Consider the following 19,562-nt stretch of genomic DNA (forward strand, 5'->3'; position numbering starts at 1 on the left):
TGTCGGCTTGTAGGTCTGTGTGTGAGCTAGTTTGTGTGCTTCTGTGACTGTCTAAGTCTGTGTATGTTCCTGTCACATCTTTGTGAATGTGCTTGTATCGGTGTCTTTGTACACTTGCATCGGTGGACACCCCTGTGGCTTTCCTCAGGTGTATTAGAGATACCAGGAGCTCTGAGGCAAATCGCTGTATGGGGAGAGAGAGTATGGGGGCTGATGTCTTTATAGTGCTTCATAACCCAACTGAAGTGTGGGTGCCCCTGTTCCTCAGTGTAATATGAGCAGATTAAAACAGTTTTATAGAGGACAGTCTCTCTGCCCTTGGGGCCTATGGATCAGAGAGGCAGTTCCATCTTTGGTCCACCTACTTTGCTCATTGCCCGCTAACAGCTTCCTCCCCAAACACTTAAACTCCGTTGAGAGGTGATATGACATCTGAATAAAGCAAGTATTACAAGCAAGGAGCTAGAAAGAGGATGTGAAAAAGGGGCTACACCAGCACATACTTTCAAATATCAAAGATCGAATGTGCTGGTTCTTTCAGCTCAGGTTTGAAAGCTATCACAGAATTAGGCTGTTTTCAGTTCAATCTTTCCGAACTGTCAGACAGTCAATCTGAGTGTAGTTTCCCGTACCGGAGCAATGTGGTGGCGAGCTGCTCCACTGGCCGTCCAGCTGGCACATGCGCGTTGTGTTGCCGATGATGGTACGCTGGCCGATGCAGCTGTAGCGGATGACTGAGCCTACTGTCCGACGGTCGCCTGAGACCTGGGCGTAGGGAGGCATGCTGGGGCGGTCGCACAACACCACTGTCCAATCAGAGCAGAGAGATGATAGAAAGAGCCAATGAACAAGTGGAACTACTGCGAGGGCAATGGTGAAAAAGGGATAAATACACCACATATTGAAAAGATTGCCCGGATTAAGCAAAACCATACAGTGTAACAACACATTTTTTTGCTTTATGGATATTTATTTTGAATAACTGAGGAATGTACACAGTTTTACTGTCCTCTTCGTCAGTAAATCAAAATAATATGGAAATCATGCAGCGCCACCAACAACCAACCACTGAGGTACTCACACAGGCACTTGGGCAGGGAGCGGTCCCAGGTGCCGTCCCCCTGACAAGAGATGGAGCTGGTGCCCAGCAGGTAGTAGCCCGGGTTACAGCGGTACGACACAGTGGTCTGGAAGCTGTAGCGATGCGGCCCGCTGGGCAGTATCTGCCTAATGCTGTTCTCGACATGACCCGGCTCTGTGCAGTTCACAACTGTAGAAAGGGAAGCAGAGGGGGGGGGGTGGAGTAAAGGAACAAGAAAGAAAAATGCATCTTGTTTAAGCATTTAAGGCTCGATTTAAGAATATATTTAACCAGGGAATTATTACCTAATGTTCTTTGACGATTATATGTCAATTGTTCATGGCAAGAAAGACATGTGGCTAGGTTTTTTGTAATATTATTCTATATACTTTAATATAGTTATACAACAATCACGCACACAGGGAGCATTCCCATTTCAGAAGCAGAGTTTTTTTTTCTTTTGCTTTTACTCTCTCTGTCCATTCCTTTCCTCATCTACTACTTCCACTCATTCAGCATCCATCCATCCACCCCAATCCAAATGAAGTAGGAGGCAGACTCCGGAAATAAACATTTGCTTCATTAGAGCCAGTCTCCTGCTGGCCGCTGTGGTGCGGAGATGGTGATGGATGGGGAGCTCACAGGAGAAGAGGCACCATGTCAGTTTAGCACCAGATGGAGAGACTTAGGGAAGGGGAGAATGAGGGATGAGTGTGGAGCGAAAAGCATCGAGGGGGGGTTTGCTGAACAGAGTTGGAGAGGAAGAGGCCCTGATGGTGCAGAATGTATTAAAATTCATGACAGAATGTCAGGCTACGACTGCTACCAGCACCAATCCATCTTGAGAGCCTCAGATACAAGACACAAACCAAAACCTTACAATGCCACAACAAAGTCAGAATACAGTGAGTAGCAGTTGTTGTCTAGTCTGTACTGTGAACCACAACTAAGTATGTATTATGATGCCAAAACTCTAATTGCTTCTATAACCCTATCCATTCAGCCATTATGCCCCAGTTTGCCTTGCCAGTCTTGCCCCATGAGTGTGCCTTTGCCACTGCCAACATGAACCCATTGTATGCTAATGTGACTAAAAGCTTGCTCATTTTTATGCTCCCAAGTTGGCCCAAGCACAGCTACGTCACCCCCCCAAAAATCTATTATGATGTATTCCTTCCAGCAGAGTGCTGACCCATGGTACCGTCATTTACAACTTACCGCATAATAAAGTGTGTTTGAAGCAGTGGAGAGCACAAGACTTTCCAAGCTTGGAATTCAGCTTTGGTTAAATGTGCTCGGGCATCATAGGCTCAAAAGCGAACCAACATTTGGTGCATTTTCGTGTGTGGCCCAGTGGGCACGAAGAGAGGAAGCGAAAGGATGAAAGGAAAAGAAGAATAAAAGTGAACGAGGAAGATGGGCTAAGGTAATTCATCTATTTTCCTCTCAGAAGTGGAGACCCCAGTCAACCTATCCTCCTCCTGGCCTCCTTCCAAATACCGGCCCTGTAAGTGGTGTGTCAGAGTTTGTTTTTTTCTGTCCTGTGACTCTAGCTTTCTATCGCTGAAAGACAAATAAACAAACGAGTCATCCAAAGAAGGCAGTGTTGTGGCTCTGTTGCTGTGACTCAAATTGGTGGTAATTAGAGGGGGCTAGGAGACCGGCTGGGCTCCCTGCATAATTGATGGACCTATAGACTCGTGTAGTTAAAATCTGGATCGTGGAAATCATTACTTTGTCTGACCGACTCCTAACCCACCCTTACCTTTTTTCCTGCCTTCTGTATCTATCCACTACTATATCTCCCTCTAAAAGAAAAGCCGATGGTTCGGCTTAGCTGAGGAGCGATGGATGAAGTGGATGTCATCCCAGCATTTGTAATTTTCCACTCAGAGGAGGAACTACATGGCAGACAGGAGAGCGTGCCTCATCAAAAATGTCTAGAATGCAGTAATAAAGGTGATAAATCTGATTTACAAAAACACCCCTAAGCTTCTTATGTTTCCACATAAACGGTGAGGATAATGTGCCATCAAAACATACACCCACACCCCCCCTTACACACACAGCCTCACATAAGATGCATCTCAGAGTCGGCATTTGCATCAAAACAAGGCCAATGCTAATATGATGTCACAACCACAGCGGACAGATTTAATGCGTACATCTGCTTATGTATGCAGCAGCCAAATGTACCGTTCTCTTTTTTTTTTAACAAGTGAAGAAGGATTCCTGTGAGACTTGCAACCTCCTCATCCCTTCATGAATGTCTTAAAAACTCAGTTCTCTCATTTAAAACAACCTCATAACTCAATCCGTCACTGATTCTGTCACTGCCTTGTCACGTTCAGGGTCTGACCTTGCGAGCGGCCCCCTTTCTGTGCCTGTCACAAAGCCCTCAGTTAGTGGGGACTTAGAGACAGACGTGGGTGCCGAGATACATCGCTTGTCGCAAAAACACTGCCAAATTAAAAGTCCTTGTCTCGCTTCAAAGCAGAGCAGGGTACTTCTTATTCTGTGCGAAAGCCAGGATGCGGGTCTCATAAGGCTGCTGTCTTTCACTCAAGCTCAAGGATCCTGTGATTGTTTTTAGTTGTCTGCATGGTTATTAACCAGGTTTGCGTCACTGATAGACAGCCCAGCCTTAGGGTGTAACAGAGGTAGCTAGGGTAAGAGGAAATAACATCAAATGTAAATATTATCCGGAACCTCCACGGACCAAATGGTTGAGACCGTGGTAATTAAATAATCCAGGCTTCTCTTTGGCTTTTCATTTCAATTTCCCCTAATATGGGTCGTTTAAACTCTTTCTACCTCAGGGTGTCTCTGCGCTTCATCGCCGCTCTCTCAATGATTGGGGTCATCTACGGTCACATAACATATGACCTTGCACATTACAACAGGTAATTTAATACCTACCTACACAGATGGATAAGAACACAAAACCATAGCCCTACAGGCAAGTATATGGAAACGAGCACATGTTTAGAAAATGCCCTCACTCATACGAGGTATGAAAAAAGCCAATGACGGTGGTTTATTTAGCTCTCAAATTATACACATGGCATGATAAATATAAAAACAAACCAATGTGAGGGTTGCTATGCTACGCCTATACATTGCTTACCTAGCTGTGCTGTGATCATGCATTTAAACTTTTAGCTCGTACTTGTATATAAAGAGATGTATGCACATAAAGATTTTAGAATTACAAAAATGATTTGATAAATTGTTCTGTCTTATAAGTTATTTGTTTGTTCACAAGAATCTACAAAGATCAGGTGCATATATTTCATGTGTGCTGGTTCTTTACATTTATCCTTCCGTTTATTGGTATATGAGGTTTTCCAAAAGTCATACATACATTGACCGATGTGCTTTGGCATCTGTTTGACACTTACTTTTACACTTGGGGAGGGCGTTACTCCACTGCCCATTGGCCTGGCAGGTAGATTTGACAGCCCCCTGTAGAACATAGCCAGTGTTGCAGACAAAGCGCACAGCATCATTTAAGTTGAACTGGGTTCCCTGGGTCATACCGAAGGTAGGGTTACCAGGATGACCACACGTGATGGCTGTGAGAGTCCAAGCAGAAAGAAAATCATGGTAACACATTTGCTGAGCAGTTTAATAAAATCTAAAGGTTTGATATCAGATAAATGAACATGGAGGGCTTAGATTAGAAAAGCTAATGTCACAACAATAAAACTATGCGGACACAACACTGAGGGTCGAATTCACAATCCTCCGGCTTTTGCGGATGCTAAACCTGCACATAAAAAGACAACAAGAAACCTGTAATTCTTAAAGAACCTGCAAATGGTGAAATGCACGGCTAACTGCTCTGCCAAGAAAATAGCTTCTTGGTGGTCTTGTAATATGCGCATATTTAAATTATTTAATGTGCATTAATTTGGCTTTAAATAAACCTAATTTCAAAAACAGTTAAATTCACAATGATCAGCGCTAATATCCACATGCAGTTAATGTTATTCATCTTCAGAAAGTTGATGGTAGCCTAATTTAAGTGCATAAGAGGTCAGCTCAAAACCATATACAAATTTGTTTTGTTATGCCTTGTGACAGTTTCTATCTTTTGTGAATTGGACCTTGAGAGGGGGCAGATAGCGGTTGCAAGTGATGCGCAATTCATGCTGCTATCAGCAGCCGCAATCCATTCCTTGTGAATTCCCCCTTTAATGTAAATTAATGTAAAAGTAATGAGCTCTGAAGCCACAGGCCCCGCTGCAGCTGCACTGACAGCATGTCCCTATTTTTGCCACGGGCCTCTATTAAAATAATCGTGTCAATTGAGTTGTTCTATGGAGGAGTACAGTGTATCATTTTGGAATAATGGCGGCTTTTAGAGTGTATTTTGGTTGTCGGTATGGACCTGGTAAGAGCATCCCTAGCTTATAAATGTCTGCAGTCATTACAAAGTTATTGATAAGCACAATTAAGCCAAGAGTTGGAAACTTTGTTGTATTGTGATTTTGTTTTTCTTATATACGTAGCTATCTTAGCAGTGTTCCTCGTATGAAATATTAGAGTTAAGCCCTCCTCTGCTAATCTAAGTCTTTAACTATACACTATACCGCTCATAGCTTTACTCAAGTCACTGTTTTCTGTTGGCACTTACGGACACAGACAGGAGTATGTCCTGACCAGCGGTGATCCTGTTCACAGATTCGCACCGACACCCCAATGAGACGAAATCCTGGGTTACACTGGTACACAACGCTGCCTCGATAGTTATAATTCTCTCCATTTATCTGTCCATTCACGATGGGCTCTGGGGAGCCACAATGGCCAGCTATGGATGAGGGAAGAAGAAAAGAGTAACGGTCAGACATAAGTGTTTCTAAAAACTTTTGAAGCAAATTTCAAGACTTTATGAAGTTGTACTCATTTTTGGGTAATGAGGATTCTCACCTAGACACTGGACCTGTGTTCCACTCCAAAGCCCATTGGACATACACTCTCGTACCCGAGAGCCAACCAAGGTATATCCTGTGTTGCAGGAGAAAATGGCAGTGGCTCCATACACAGTCAGTGTTCCAATTTTGTTGCCATTTGGTGGAGTCCCAAGGTCCCCGCAGGAAATGACTGAATGAAGAAACAATATCATGTGTTACAATCCCATAGGTTCAAAATACAATCAACAAGAATACTAATTTATTTTGTTTGGAAAATGGTTTTGATTGGCTTTCAGTCATTTCGTTTTGGTTGGAAGATTAGCGCCTGTTTAATTATCACAGTGGAATAAAATACATTTGGATGCAATAACTATTTATGCTTTGGAAAATTACTTTTGAGGGAGTGAACTCAAGAAACTGGGAAAATTAGACCATGGGATTTGCAGTATACACTTACTCTCGCAGACTGGCCGTGGATCTGGGTAGTTCCAGGTGCTGTTGGCCTGGCAGCGAATGACCCTTTGACCCCTGTAGTAATATCCGGGGTCACATATGAGCATCATTATAGTGTCATATTGGTTCTGAGTACCATAGATCAGCCTCCATCTCCCATGTTCCACAGCAGAGTGGCCTATGTCAGGGCAGGTCACCGCTGGAAGGTCAGAGGATAAACAAACATTATTAAATTACATATTTATATGTGCTTGGTACCAGTTAACTGTCGGGAATATTTGGGAAAAGCTTAAATATGGCCAAGTTTTAAGAGTTTGTTCAATTGATAATACTGCAAAGAAATAAACTGACAGTAAGATAAATACTCACGAACACATCTGGGTGGGGCCTCAATGGGGCTCCACCTCCCAGATTCCTGACAGATCACTGAGGTGGTGACAGGCCCTGCGATCCGAAATCCGGGATTACACTGGTACGTGGCCCTGGCTCCTAAAGAGAAGTCCTGCCCCCCAATACTGCCATTGACCGGAGGCACTGGCATTCCACACGATGTGACTAGAAGGGAACGAGGGGTGTGGCGGAAAGGTAAGATAAAAAAAATGTGGTTGGTAGAATGAAATCACAGGTAGCAGAGTGTATTTTAATAACCATCTTTGCATGCAGAGTGTCTAGCTCACAATAGGCTTCCTGAACAAATACACTCCCAGAGCCGGCAATGATGTGCAGTAAACATTAGCTCAGGCTGCCATCTGCAAAATAGTAAACAACCAAGTCTAGAGAGAGCTCATGCAATTCATGTGGAGATTACACCTGGTACAGACTTGACCAGGCATTGAATGGCAGCCCTCCTGCTCCGTTTTCTCTTCAGCTGATACTAATAATAAATCTGGTTGGAAACTAGACTCTGGAAGTAGAGCTTTTAGATTTGATGCTTTTGTGATGGCATATAAAAGAAAATCTGAACACAAATAAATGGAGAATTTACTAAAATTAGGAATCAATAAAGATGGTTTAACAGCATCACAGCTTACTAAAATCTAGTAAAAATAAAACAATATAATAAAGTATAATAGCACAGTGACAAGCAGATAACTGTGACTATCAGACATATAAAACAATTTAATTCAGGTAAACTAAATATCATTAATCTGAGTCAAAGTTATCTTCAGAGTGAATCTGAGGGATGGTGAAGTGAGCTTCCTTGAAGCATGCCTGAGGCTGAGGGGCTGTTGGTGATGGCGCACTGTCAGCTGAAATCATACTTTTGATCCAAAGCAAACGGATCCAGTGATGTTTTATTTCAATCAACTTAAATCCGAACATCTGAACCTACAAAATACATTTGCAACAAAAAAAATGTTCTTTTGCTCAGCTTATTCAACGAATGTTAAAATCTTGTTTTCAGGTCTACTTCACTACTTTTGAGAAGTGGGACTAAATGCTGAATGAGCTCAGTCACAATGATAATGATATTGACGAAAAGCAAAATTCCTGGACAGCTGTTTTTTTTTATATCTGTCTAATTTATATTTAGAAAAAATAATCTAGTCTATCTAATCTGTTTTTCTTAACAACTTCCTTCTCTTCTCTTCCTTACTCGTGACCTGTTGCTATGATTGGGCCCTTACCTTGGCAAAGTGGCACCGGTGCATTCCACTGGTAGATCCCCTGTGCAGTCCGAGTGCATGTTGCGCTGCTCTGACCAATAAGCCGGAAGCCCAGGTCACAGCTGAAACGCAGGGTGCTGCCCAGTTTAGTGCCTGTAAGACTGTGCACTGTGCCATTTACAGGGTTGTTGTGAGGGCTACAGTAGGCCACTATGAAAAAAGAAAAGAAAAAGGTAAAGATATAAATATGCATACCGATAAAATTGAGTGCAACAGGCATAAAATCCCAAAAATGATGCAAGATGATGCAAGTTTTTATTGAGGTGGAGAAGGATTAATGCGCCTTCAATGGCACAGAGCCCCCGATCTCTTTTGCATCCGTCTTCCATGCCTGACGTGGTAAAGGAGGATGTATTAATATAAGTGCTACATAAGTCTGCAGAGTGAAGAAAAATTGATTAAAGGAAACTAATGTTCTGCAAAGCAAAACAGGACTTTGTCAGCGGCAGCAGAGAAGGATCATAAAAGTGATAGATACATAATAACAGGAACAAAGTATCTGTTTTTATTTGTAGACTAAATTGGTGGCTGCAATAATCATGTGGAGTATCATCCCAAATGCCAGCAACAGATCCCATAAATTGCATTTTGCAGATCTCACAATAACATGACATCAATACACACAAACAGTCCTGAACAAGAACACACATTGTGAAAACATAAAAAAAATATTGAAGAGATATATATATATGATGCAACAGAACATGGCTATGAGACTCAGACAATTGTGCTCATTGTGGGGAGAGATTAAAATAGATGTGGACCATGGACACAAAAGAACGTATTATCCATTATTACCCTTGATCACTATGACCACATTACACACTATAAAAATAATGAAAATGGCCTCTCTTTAAAGTCAGCGGGAATATTTAGCGCTATGCAATCAGACAATACTCCTTTACAGTGTAAAAACTTAAAGCCATGTCAGCGTTGTCATATTTATTCAGCATTTACGAGATGTTAGATGATACACAGTTAGTGCCCTTCAAACTTTGGACATCTTGTCAAGTATAGCATTCAAGTTTGAAACACTTCACAATCATCAAAGGATAAAATCTCAATTATGCCCTCACAAAGGTAAGGAATAGAACACCCACAAACCCACTGCTTAAATGCAATCATATTGAAAACGCCACCTGAGCTAATCCATTTTCCTTGGCAAGGCCTCCTCCTGTCAGTCACTGTGACTGGCAGCTTCCGAGCCACCCTTGAGTTCAATTCTTCACTTCTATCTGTGTCTAACTCATTTGCCGCTCTCTCTGCGTTCCTCGCTCCTTCCCTCCTCTCTCTGCCTATTATAGTATACAGCTTGTCTCACTGCAATCAGCCCTGCAGCTCAGAGGAATAAGATCTACATCGGCAGGTGACTGGCTTGGAATAGATAATCGAGAGGAGGAGAAAGAGGGAGGGAGGGGGTTGGTGATACAGAAAAAGACATATGAGCATAAGGAAGATAGCGAGGAAGATGGTGACAGAGTCAGGCAGATTGTAGGTTGATTGAAGATTGGAAAAGATGAACTAAATGATGTGATGGAGGCACAGTGAGGGAAGCTACGGACGGAGAGAAGGAAAAGAAAACTAAGATGGTGCCTTGCTGGAGGAGATGTCTGCAAGTTGGTTGATGGAAGACCGGCCCGTGGAGATAAAAAGATGGATTGATGAAAGACACAGCCGAATACATGAATCTGCCTGTGCCATCTGTTTCTTTCTCCCGACCAAGGTAGTACAGAAGGCAACTCCATATTGACCACGGCAACTTGAGAGTTCTCAGCCATCACTTAGTCCGTCTGTCATTTAGTCTGCTATGGCAAAATCCATCATGGCAAAGAGGGGGGAAAAAAGGGGCAGAGAAACGACAGAACATCCGGTTGGGGAGACAGAGCTCCACTGAGAGGAGAGAGAGACGATTAGTCAATCTGGCTGAGTAGTGCTGATACAGAACGGAGGGAGCCTTTTAAATATTTACACAGTCATAATTCAGAGCAAGATATGCAGGTGTCGTGTACCAACAGATCTTTCTCGGGAGCAGGACAGTACAGAAGAATAATAAGCAATACAAAAAAAAAAACAGCGTTTACTAATTCCCAGGCCTGTGCTGCAGAGCAAGGAGTGCTGCAGATGCCTGCCGCCCCCGGTAGGTTGTCATGGAGATGGGTCTTATTCCTAGCAATTTCAGCTGCAGTTGGCAGCAACATTGCAGGTCTTGTTGGCATAGTAAACCAAAGGCAACTCTGATGAGATCTAACACACAACAATGTCCAGAAGAAACAATGTTCTTCTGATAATCCATTCTAAATGGACATTTGTATATAAAAAAAGTCTATAACTTCAGGCTGGCGTGTGACTTGTCTTGACTCACCTGAGTAGCGTATGCGAAAGCCTTTGTGGCTGGTGGTGTGATCAAAGGACCAGTGCAGGTAGACTTTGTTACTGGAGCTGGTGATGCTCAGTGGGTTAGAATAGTTACCACTGAGGGTAATCAGAAGAGGGCTCTGTCGTGATGGACCTGGATTGAGAGAGAGAAAAAGAGAAAAAAGATTTAATTTTGAGTGTCGCATTAACTATTTGCAGAAGAATAAGAGCGCTAATACTTTCATATAAAACACCACTGTTCCTGCGTCTTCAAAAGCATGCATTGTGTTCCATCATAGACACACTTGAAATCCGAAACAGTAATTTAAATTGCATTTTCCTTGTAAATGTAAATTGATAGAAATTCTCATTTGGTACGGATTGATTTTTTTAAAGTCTGTATTTTGATATAGTTTTTCCAGATCATGTCTTTTGAGGTATTGCACATTTTGTTACACTTGTGATAAAAATCAAAAGTTGCTCAGCCTAATTATGGGAAAACAAAGATTTATTTCCATAATTGGCTTGGCAACCCCAAGGTTAGCAACCGTCTGTTCCCCTCCACTCAGCAGAAGATAAAAAGCACTAAACAGGAACACTAGTGTGTACGACCCCCGTTTTCTCAAGGCAGACTGGCAGAGTTGCTGTCTGTGCCTGCGATCAGATTAAAATGTACAATGGAGATGTAGATGTTCTGACCCCATCAAAGGGAGACTGTGTTAGTAGATGCAGAGTTTTGTAAGGGGCAGTAAATTCATCTGTCCGGCTCATTTTAGCCTTTAATTGTGGATATTAGTGCAAATGAGTCTTTGGCCAAGGGAATGTGGTGGGCATCACCCAGAACAGGACTAAAATGATAACAGGATAAATAAAAGATCAAAATAAGCATAATGCTGCTCACTAAATGACAGGATACTGTACTGTGTATGTTGGTACACGTGTGTTCACTCACCATCAAAGATCTCAAGCTCATCAAACTGACGGCTGGTCTGGAACTGTTCTATCGTGAAGGTGATATTGTAGCCAGGTTCTACTTTGACCACCCAGGAGCAGGACTCAAAATGGGGGAAACCGTTGCCTGGTGACTGGCTCATGATGACACCTGTGGAAGCTGTCAGTACCTCATTCATGGGACAAGTCACTGTTGAGAGAAATAAAAGGCAGAGATATAAACAAACCATTATTCTTGTAATTCAAATTCAATTTTTTTTTTTTTGTTGACTGTTCTCTGTTGTTTTTTTTTTCAAGAATGCAAGTAACTTATCATGGTTGCTCATTGTTTTTAGTGAATCCAATTTACCTTGAAGCACAGATTGGATTGGTTAGACCCATGTTGTTGTTGGAGGGCAACTCAATGTGACTAAAAGCACATCTAAGCTAACTGTCATCCTGGTCCTGCTGCTGCCTCAGCAAACAAAGCTGTCCATGCTGTCAGTCCAAGAAACGGCCTATACGTTATGTAATGTTACTGACTTGCCACGGGCATATTCCCTCCTCTTTGCTCATTGTCAGTATGTGACAGATGTAATGCTAACTTAACGCTCACATCTGCCTGGAAGACCCATTGCTGTGGCAGGTCTGGGCGGACCACATCCATCCGCTCTTCTAATTTCCCCCCTGCCATTGGTATTCTTAATGGACATCTCAATGACATCCTTTGACATTTCCAAGTGGTTTCAATCATTATATGGCACTCCTGTCTGTTGCGTTTTTGCTGTGGTGCTGTAATCTGCCAGAGCTGTCTGCACACACAGTGCAACCCCCCAAAAAACGGACTGTAACATGACAAGAAGCCAATGCTGGAACGATGTCACAATGCAACCGCCCCATAGTTATGTTTCCCTTCCTGTTGTTTTTGCGGCTCACCTGATAGGGCTGAGTGCTGAAGAAGGGGACTGTGAATTAACTCTTTCTACTTTGGCATACATAATGGAATTAACTGATTTAACACTGAAAGCAGTTTGATAAGAGCTCTACAATTAACAAAAGACCATTTCAGAAAAAAACTAAAAACATACATTGCGCTTGTTAAACAGCAGCCAGAGGCTTTCCTTACATCCATAGCAGAAATAACAAAACACATAACAAGATGCTGCAAATGTGATTAAAAACCACTTCAAAGGGCACGTGATCAGGTGTTTTTTTGCAAGACATATTTTGTGTGTGTGTTTATCAACCAAGTGCAGCAGAATATCTAGCCCGGGGGTGTAAATGCCCCTGTTGTTTGCCACAATTTGAATACTTGAGCCTGTTCTGCCTCAGGGTAAGACAGCACTTGGCACTTGCAGGTCCTTCATTACAGTAGTGAAATAATGAATGCTCCGAATCACATTCTAGCAGCGCCTCCTTTGTGGGACAATGTGTAAACTTGTTTTTGTGTACGTGGTTGGGCTGTGTGTTTCTGTCAATGCACCGTCGTGTGTGTGTGTGTGTGTGTGGGTGTTTCTTGGCTTGTTCAACCTCCTCTCTAACCTCCTCTCTCTGTGTGTTCATAGGGGAAGAGATTATTAAATTTGCAGGAAAAACATTCTGGCAGACAGCCTGGGTTAAACAGCATTTGTAAATAATCCTTAGCATTTTTTAAATTCTGCTTGGCGCATCAACTAGGTGGGATTTATTGCCTCAGGAAATGTCAGATAATGTCAGGTAAGCTGTCACTCTCAGGCAAGGCATGTTAAAATAAAGCAGGTTCCAGTCAAACTTTTTTTTGCCTTTCATTATATTAGCAGCAAATCCCAATAAAATATAGCTACAAGTAGGACAAAATATACTGTATATATATATATATATCTGCAGATGTTTACCTTAGGTCAAGAATCAGTATTAGTGGTTATGCCTTTATTGAATAGTTAACAGTATATCAATCAATGAGAGGAGAGAAAGATGGGGAATGACATGCAACGAAGGTCTTCAACTGGGATCAAACCCCTCCACCACCGGGGTGTTTCTCAGCAACATATAGTGATTCTATTTAAATTAAGCTAAAGTAGCTGTTGTCAAAACAATAAAGGGACATTTTGCAAATTGGTATGAGAGTAAAATTGCCGTTTGAGAGCAACATCTCAGCCAATACAATTCCTTCATGTACAACGGTACACACTGCAATAATAGTGCCGTCATGTTGTATAATGTAGTCAGAAATCTATGAAGTTCTCTGAGCATCTAACTTTGAAAGCAGAAGGAGAAGTAATCTACTTTCATCCCAAATTCCAGAAAGACAGTTCACCAAGTCTCTGAAATCATTTACAACATCAAGCACTTCAGTGGACGTGAGTCAAAAAAGCTTGAATCCATCATTGATAGTGAAACCGATTGTGCCGGGAAGTAGCATATACAATGCTAGTGAAGTTCTTTAAACAATCAATTCTCTGAGGATGAGATGTGTGTTGTCAGTGACCTTTCAGAAAGCTCCAACGTGTCTTCAAAACTGCCTTCAGCTTGTCTTGGAGCTGATGGAGAGAGACAGTCAGGGGCTCTTATCTATAGCTGCAACTTATTGAAACTAATCTACTTTGAAATGAAGCATTACTCTGTGTGGTTGTAAACAAAAGGGTAATAGGGGACAAATCTGACAGCTGGAAAAAGGCAGCAACACAAAAGGTGAGATCAACATTGATAGGGCTCAAAATGAAATTTCACTTTAATGAGACAAGGAATGGAATAAGCCGGTAGCAGGAACAGCAATCTGTGAGGCATCCCTTCTGTCTGTGTATAAATTGTTCATAGTATGCAACAGCCCCCCAATAAAAAAATGCCGTGGGAAGGCTTCCGTGCAGACAAGCACAGATGTGCATCTGCATCCATACTTGAACATTTGTGCACTCCAGTATGAAAGTGTGGACGCGCATAAATCCGCAATACATCAAGCTTGAAGTGCTGCGGTGCTGTTGAGATGTCTTTACTCATGTTGGTATTTAATTAGCATAAGCTGAAGAGCAATAACAAGCTGATTGAAGGGGATGGGCCACAACATAAGCATTAGCGTGGATCAGGCCCTAACAACTCTGGGAAGTCAGGGATGACAATGACGATGTGGGGAAAAAAAGGGGCAGCTGTAATCCATTCTGTAGGACTAAAAGAAGGGGGCTAGGGCAAAAAAATAATCTGGGGAACAAAAGGCGAGGCGAGGGAGGCGAAGGGACCGAGTGGGATGAAGAAAGCGAGCTAGCTGTGAATCTAATGTGATGAGTGATTATGCAGGTTTTAACCAGACATCTGTCTGGGGGATAAACACAGGGATTTGGGATCATCAGAGCTCATTGTGTTTCAATAAGGAATTCAAGCAACACTTTGTACTGATGCGGTTGCACTGTGTGTGTGTGTGTGTGTGTGTGTGTGTGTGTGTGTGTGTGTGTGTGTGTGTGTGATGCTGGAACTCCCCGTGGTCGCAGAGCGCAAATGTAGTTAAGGGCTGAGGGTCCAATGCAACCCAGTTTAATCAAACAGCAGGGAAATCAAATAATGCACAAATCAACTGGTTGCTCCAATGGCAGGAAACACATGACAGGCTAAACCCATTTGCCATCTTGACTGACAATAATTCTCTGGATTAAATAATGAAAAAAAAACAAGAGTGGTGACTTTTATCTATTGGCCTGTTTGTCAGTGTTGGGAGAAAGAAAGAAGGCAGATCTGGGTATTGATCGACACCTGCGGGTAAACATATGTAAATACCTTGCACTGTGTTCTGATTTGAACCAGCACCACAGATTAAAAAATAAGTAAAAGAACAGAGAATAAAGGGCATAATGTGTTACATAAGAACAGAAGTCTGACGCTAGTGAATCAGAGGAGAGAAGTGGCGAGTGAGGGAGGAGGGAGTGCAGACGGAGGGAATGCAGAGGATGAGAGAGGATACGGGCGCTGAGGGGCAAGCAACACTGCAAAACCGCATGTGGGCTCCAGTGCTGCTCTCTGGCTTCACAATGACAACATCCACTGCTGTGGAACCCAGACACATGCCAGACCAGTGTGTATGTTTATACAGTATATGTATACGAGTGTGTGATTTGTGCAATTTGAAAGTGTATGTGTGTTGTGGGGTGGGGGCAGCGAGACGTGCACACGGGGGGGGGGCTTGTCAGAGCTAGAAGTGGTGATTTGATAGGTGCAGCTGCAGCCGACATGTCCTCTGCATTTCAATGAGCTGTGCTTCGTCTCTTTGCTGCCCTCCAACTAAGTCACTCTGTGTCTCGCCTCGCTTTTTAACTCCTGTCCTACTCTCACTTACTCGTCATCCCTCTCTGCTCATTTAGCAGTCTCTCCTCTATTTTTCCAAACAGATTTAATTTGTTTTCCTTCAGAATTCTGCTTATTCAGAGTAATTTCAACTGTCTTCTCAACTGTCTTCCAGAGTAATCTCTCTTCCTACCCTATGCTCTTCTCTCCCCAACCAATCTTCTTACTTTCCTCCCTGCTCTCAACTTCCTCTCACTCTACCCTGCACTGCCTCAGCTTCTGCTATCTGTGGCTCTCCTCTCCATCAACCGGGTCTGTCTATGCAGGCAACGTGACAGCTTGCACGAAGACTGAATATGGTGAAACTGTTGGTCCCCGAGTATAACTGTCTCTCAGCATAAGGTGAAAAATGAACGGGCCACATAAAACAAGAACATACAGTAAGCACATAGTCACGGCTGCAGATGTCTGCGAGTGCAGTGAAAAGTTAGCTGGAAAAAGGCAGAACTTCATCGACGAAAAAAGAAATGCACTCACAAAGGATTTTTCTTACTTGCTATTTTCCTCACTTGCACCTCTGTATCCTGGGTTCCACGTCTTTAAAATCAGCGCAAAGTCTTCCCCTTTCATTGCCCTCTTTCTTTTACCAACTCTTCTTCCCTTTTCACCTCATGCTGAGAGTATTTGCATATTTTTCCTATTTAGCACTCTAAATTAGTTGCATTTATCAAACTCCACTTACTCTCCCATGTCCACCACTTAACCCACAAAACAGAGTGAGCCACAAACAAGGACAATGACAGAGGATAAAAAACATTTTTTTATTTTAAAGAAAGTGATAGAATGAAGGATATATGCTTTTATGATATTATGTGGCTGAGAAAAAACAAGAGGGACCACTCTCTGCACCCAGTCTCTTGCCCAGAGCTAAAGTATTGCACACAACATACAGTGCTATGATGATATGGTGTGCTGGGAACACTGCGCTCATTGATTCCTCTGGGAGGACAATATCTCAGCATGTAGAGGGCACCACAACAGCCACCCTCAGCCTCATGGGAGCCAAGTATCATCCACAGAGATGGAAAGTGCTACCAAACTGATATGCAGCTGCGGCTCCATGACTGCAGGCAGAAAGTGTACCCACGGGAGCCAGAAATAAAGGCAAAACTCAAACTAGACCATGAGTCTATGATTAGAGTGAAATGATCATGGCTAGCCCTGCTGAAAGTAAACTCACAGAGGATGCCTTGGCAGAGGAAGAGAGTGTTTCAATTGTGTTGGGATACATTTGTGTAACACAATGACTTATCATGTAGTCAATATGAAGTGTCTTCATATGTAGTATAGAGAAAATGTAGCTAAAGAATGCATGTACAGCACATCATTTACCAGCTGCACCTATTGTTTCTACGCTGGTGCATTGCACTGCTGGTGTGATTTGGACTTTTAGAGATCCTCGCTTGTATGAGTATAGTGTCCTCTGTGTTAGCTGCTATTTGATCAGCTGATATACATTTGTTTTGAGATAATGCATACATAAAGACACACTGTATTGCACCAGCAAGTGGACAAAAACTTCAGTAATCATCAGCATTCAGTCACGTATCAAAGAGGCCTATAACTAAACACAAAGACATGTCTGAACCCTTTCACAGTATTTTTATAGTCCATAGAATTATAGGGAGTTAAAAGAAAAGGAGCAGGATGAGAAAAACACACTAAATGCAGCTAAGAGGGAAAGCGTTATCAAGATGTGAAAAAGGAGAACTCATGAGTGCAAGGTCGTAGGTTTGATCCATGGACCTGCAGGATAAATATTGGCAGGGACAGTGAAAGAGCAGCGCTTGCCTCTCCATCCCTCCCCCAAGGTGCTCTCGAGCAAGGTCCTTAAAGGAGGAAGGCAGTGAGAGCAAGCGGTATGGTAAATCCGGAGGGGGTTATTCTTTGGGGTGTTGAGTTCAAATATCAACAATCTCCGTCCAGAATCGCTGACTCCACCTTTAACCAACGGTTCAAGTGAAGTTGCTCGGTGGCCAACCGTGTGAGTGTATATATGGCCTTACTGAAAAAGAGTTTTCAAGCCTAGTGCATTCACTTACCATCACATGAGGGTGGAGGCCCCTCGAACTCCAAGTGTGTCCCCAACCGGCAGGTCATGATGCTGTTTCCACTTAACTGGTAGCCTGGAAGACATCGGTAGCGCACTATGTCACCTGAACAGAGAGAGATGGGGGGGAGGGAGAGGTACAGTTAATGAGGGATCAGAGATGGTGGCAAGAATCCAGGCTAAGATGTCTTCATACACCAACCAGGGCTCCTTAGTCACAATACAGAAGTAATCATGATCCATTGTGTGTCTCAGTAAAAGCAAAAGTTAACAGTGAAAAAAACGTACCATAATATATCCTCACTGGGGATCCTATAGATGAACCACTATGTCAGTGTTGCTTCCTTTGTGTCTTTGAATAATAATGCAGCAAGGAGGTATGCAAATAAACAGATAAGGATAATTAATCTCTATTGTCTTCTACAGGGGAGAATGAGAGCACCTTCCTCATGTCCCTCTGGCTTTCTGATTATTTTGTCATAATCATTCATTTAGAATGCTGCCTCAAAATCCTCCGGGTTTTGTTGTTCGGGTTGAGTCTGCATTCAGTACAATTGCCTTATGGGATATGTAGTCAGTATAGGAGTCAGTAAACCTGGGGCAGTGTAAACTGTCATAGTCAAAATGTGAACTGACAGTGGGAATAACTATTATAAAGTCACGACGGGATCGACATCCAATACAAAACAGTCAGGAGTGCCTAGATAGCAGTGATTGCAGGTGGCTGCATGTGGATGAATATGCCTTTTAGTGACAGCGTCTCCACCTACCGATTTTAAACTCTTTGCTTGCCATCAGGATCTCTGCGTTAGGAATGATGGGGGGCGGCAGGCAGAACTGCAGTCTGTAGGCTGTATTGAGAGTATCAAAGACATGAAAGGAGTCAAACACAGAACGTGCAAAGATGTCTAGTAGAAGTAATGATCGGGGCAGGAGAGTAATTTACATACCTTGATAGTTGATGCGGAATAGTCCACCCTTATCTGTGTTGCTGCGGAAACGTATCAGCACCTGATTGGATGTGCTACTGGGCGGGTCATTCGGCTCTCCATCAGTGAACACTCCCAGTTTCCTGGCTGTCTCCTGTGGACCATCCCTAAAAGAAAAGAAGAAAAGAAAAAGGTCACAGGTCAACTCAAACTTCAACTGGAGCAATTCACTGGAGTAAAGTGATGATAATTAACGATGAGGATATTCTGTCAGCAGCCTCTGCTCAAATGCTCACACGGTCTAGAACCATAAAGTACCTTGAGTCTCTGTGACGCATATCTGTGAGAAAAACCAAACAAAGCCACATGCCATATTATTGTCAAGCAGCTTCCAGCAGCAGAGTATAACCAAGCTGCGCTCACTTCGTCATACCCGAGGCAATTACTCTGGGCTGCTCTGTGTGATTATGTTGAAATAAGGTAAGAATTACAGATGAGCGTGAAATGACAGGTCTGGATTGCGCTGTTCCTGCTAACTGCCATCCAATGGGAGTGTCTCTGGAAGCTGCAGCCCAGCCTTGGCAGTCCCCTGGCGTGGGCATGGCCGATTAAGCCAGCTCCCAGATTCCTGCCACAACCATTCAGCTTAAAAACCATCTGTCTTTGGCTGTCAGACTGGGCATGGGAGATTACAAGCAGCTCTGGAAACGGCTGGCTAGGGACTGCTGCCTGACAGCCCTCTGGCCAAGCCGCCATTACGGGGCCCATTTCCTTGGCTCAGTAGTTCAGTGGATAGATACACAGCGGTAGTAACTGGAAACTGGGGAACATGATAGTCCCCATTTTGGCTCTGCATGAACTTGTTGGGAAAGA

At 43.0% G+C, this 19,562-nt stretch overlaps 1 protein-coding gene across 1 annotated transcript in view; it reads right to left on the bottom strand.

Moving 5' to 3' along the window:
- Positions 1–19,562, bottom strand: part of csmd2 (CUB and Sushi multiple domains 2) — a 204,277-nt gene that overhangs the window by 23,328 nt on the left and 161,387 nt on the right. Inside the window, exons 45-57 of the mRNA XM_031853674.1 lie at positions 18,711–18,856; positions 18,531–18,611; positions 17,753–17,866; positions 11,425–11,613; positions 10,480–10,626; positions 8,079–8,267; positions 6,820–7,005; positions 6,455–6,649; positions 6,014–6,187; positions 5,721–5,894; positions 4,483–4,656; positions 1,082–1,270; positions 633–806 (exon numbers count right to left, since the gene is read on the bottom strand). Coding sequence (XP_031709534.1) covers positions 633–806; positions 1,082–1,270; positions 4,483–4,656; positions 5,721–5,894; positions 6,014–6,187; positions 6,455–6,649; positions 6,820–7,005; positions 8,079–8,267; positions 10,480–10,626; positions 11,425–11,613; positions 17,753–17,866; positions 18,531–18,611; positions 18,711–18,856 — 2,132 coding nt within the window. The remainder of the gene's footprint in view (positions 1–632; positions 807–1,081; positions 1,271–4,482; positions 4,657–5,720; positions 5,895–6,013; positions 6,188–6,454; positions 6,650–6,819; positions 7,006–8,078; positions 8,268–10,479; positions 10,627–11,424; positions 11,614–17,752; positions 17,867–18,530; positions 18,612–18,710; positions 18,857–19,562) is intronic.

This window comes from Anarrhichthys ocellatus, unplaced genomic scaffold (assembly GCF_004355925.1).
Source record: "Anarrhichthys ocellatus isolate YVR2014 unplaced genomic scaffold, GSC_Weel_1.0 scaffold14, whole genome shotgun sequence".
NCBI classification, from domain to species: domain Eukaryota; kingdom Metazoa; phylum Chordata; class Actinopteri; order Perciformes; family Anarhichadidae; genus Anarrhichthys; species Anarrhichthys ocellatus.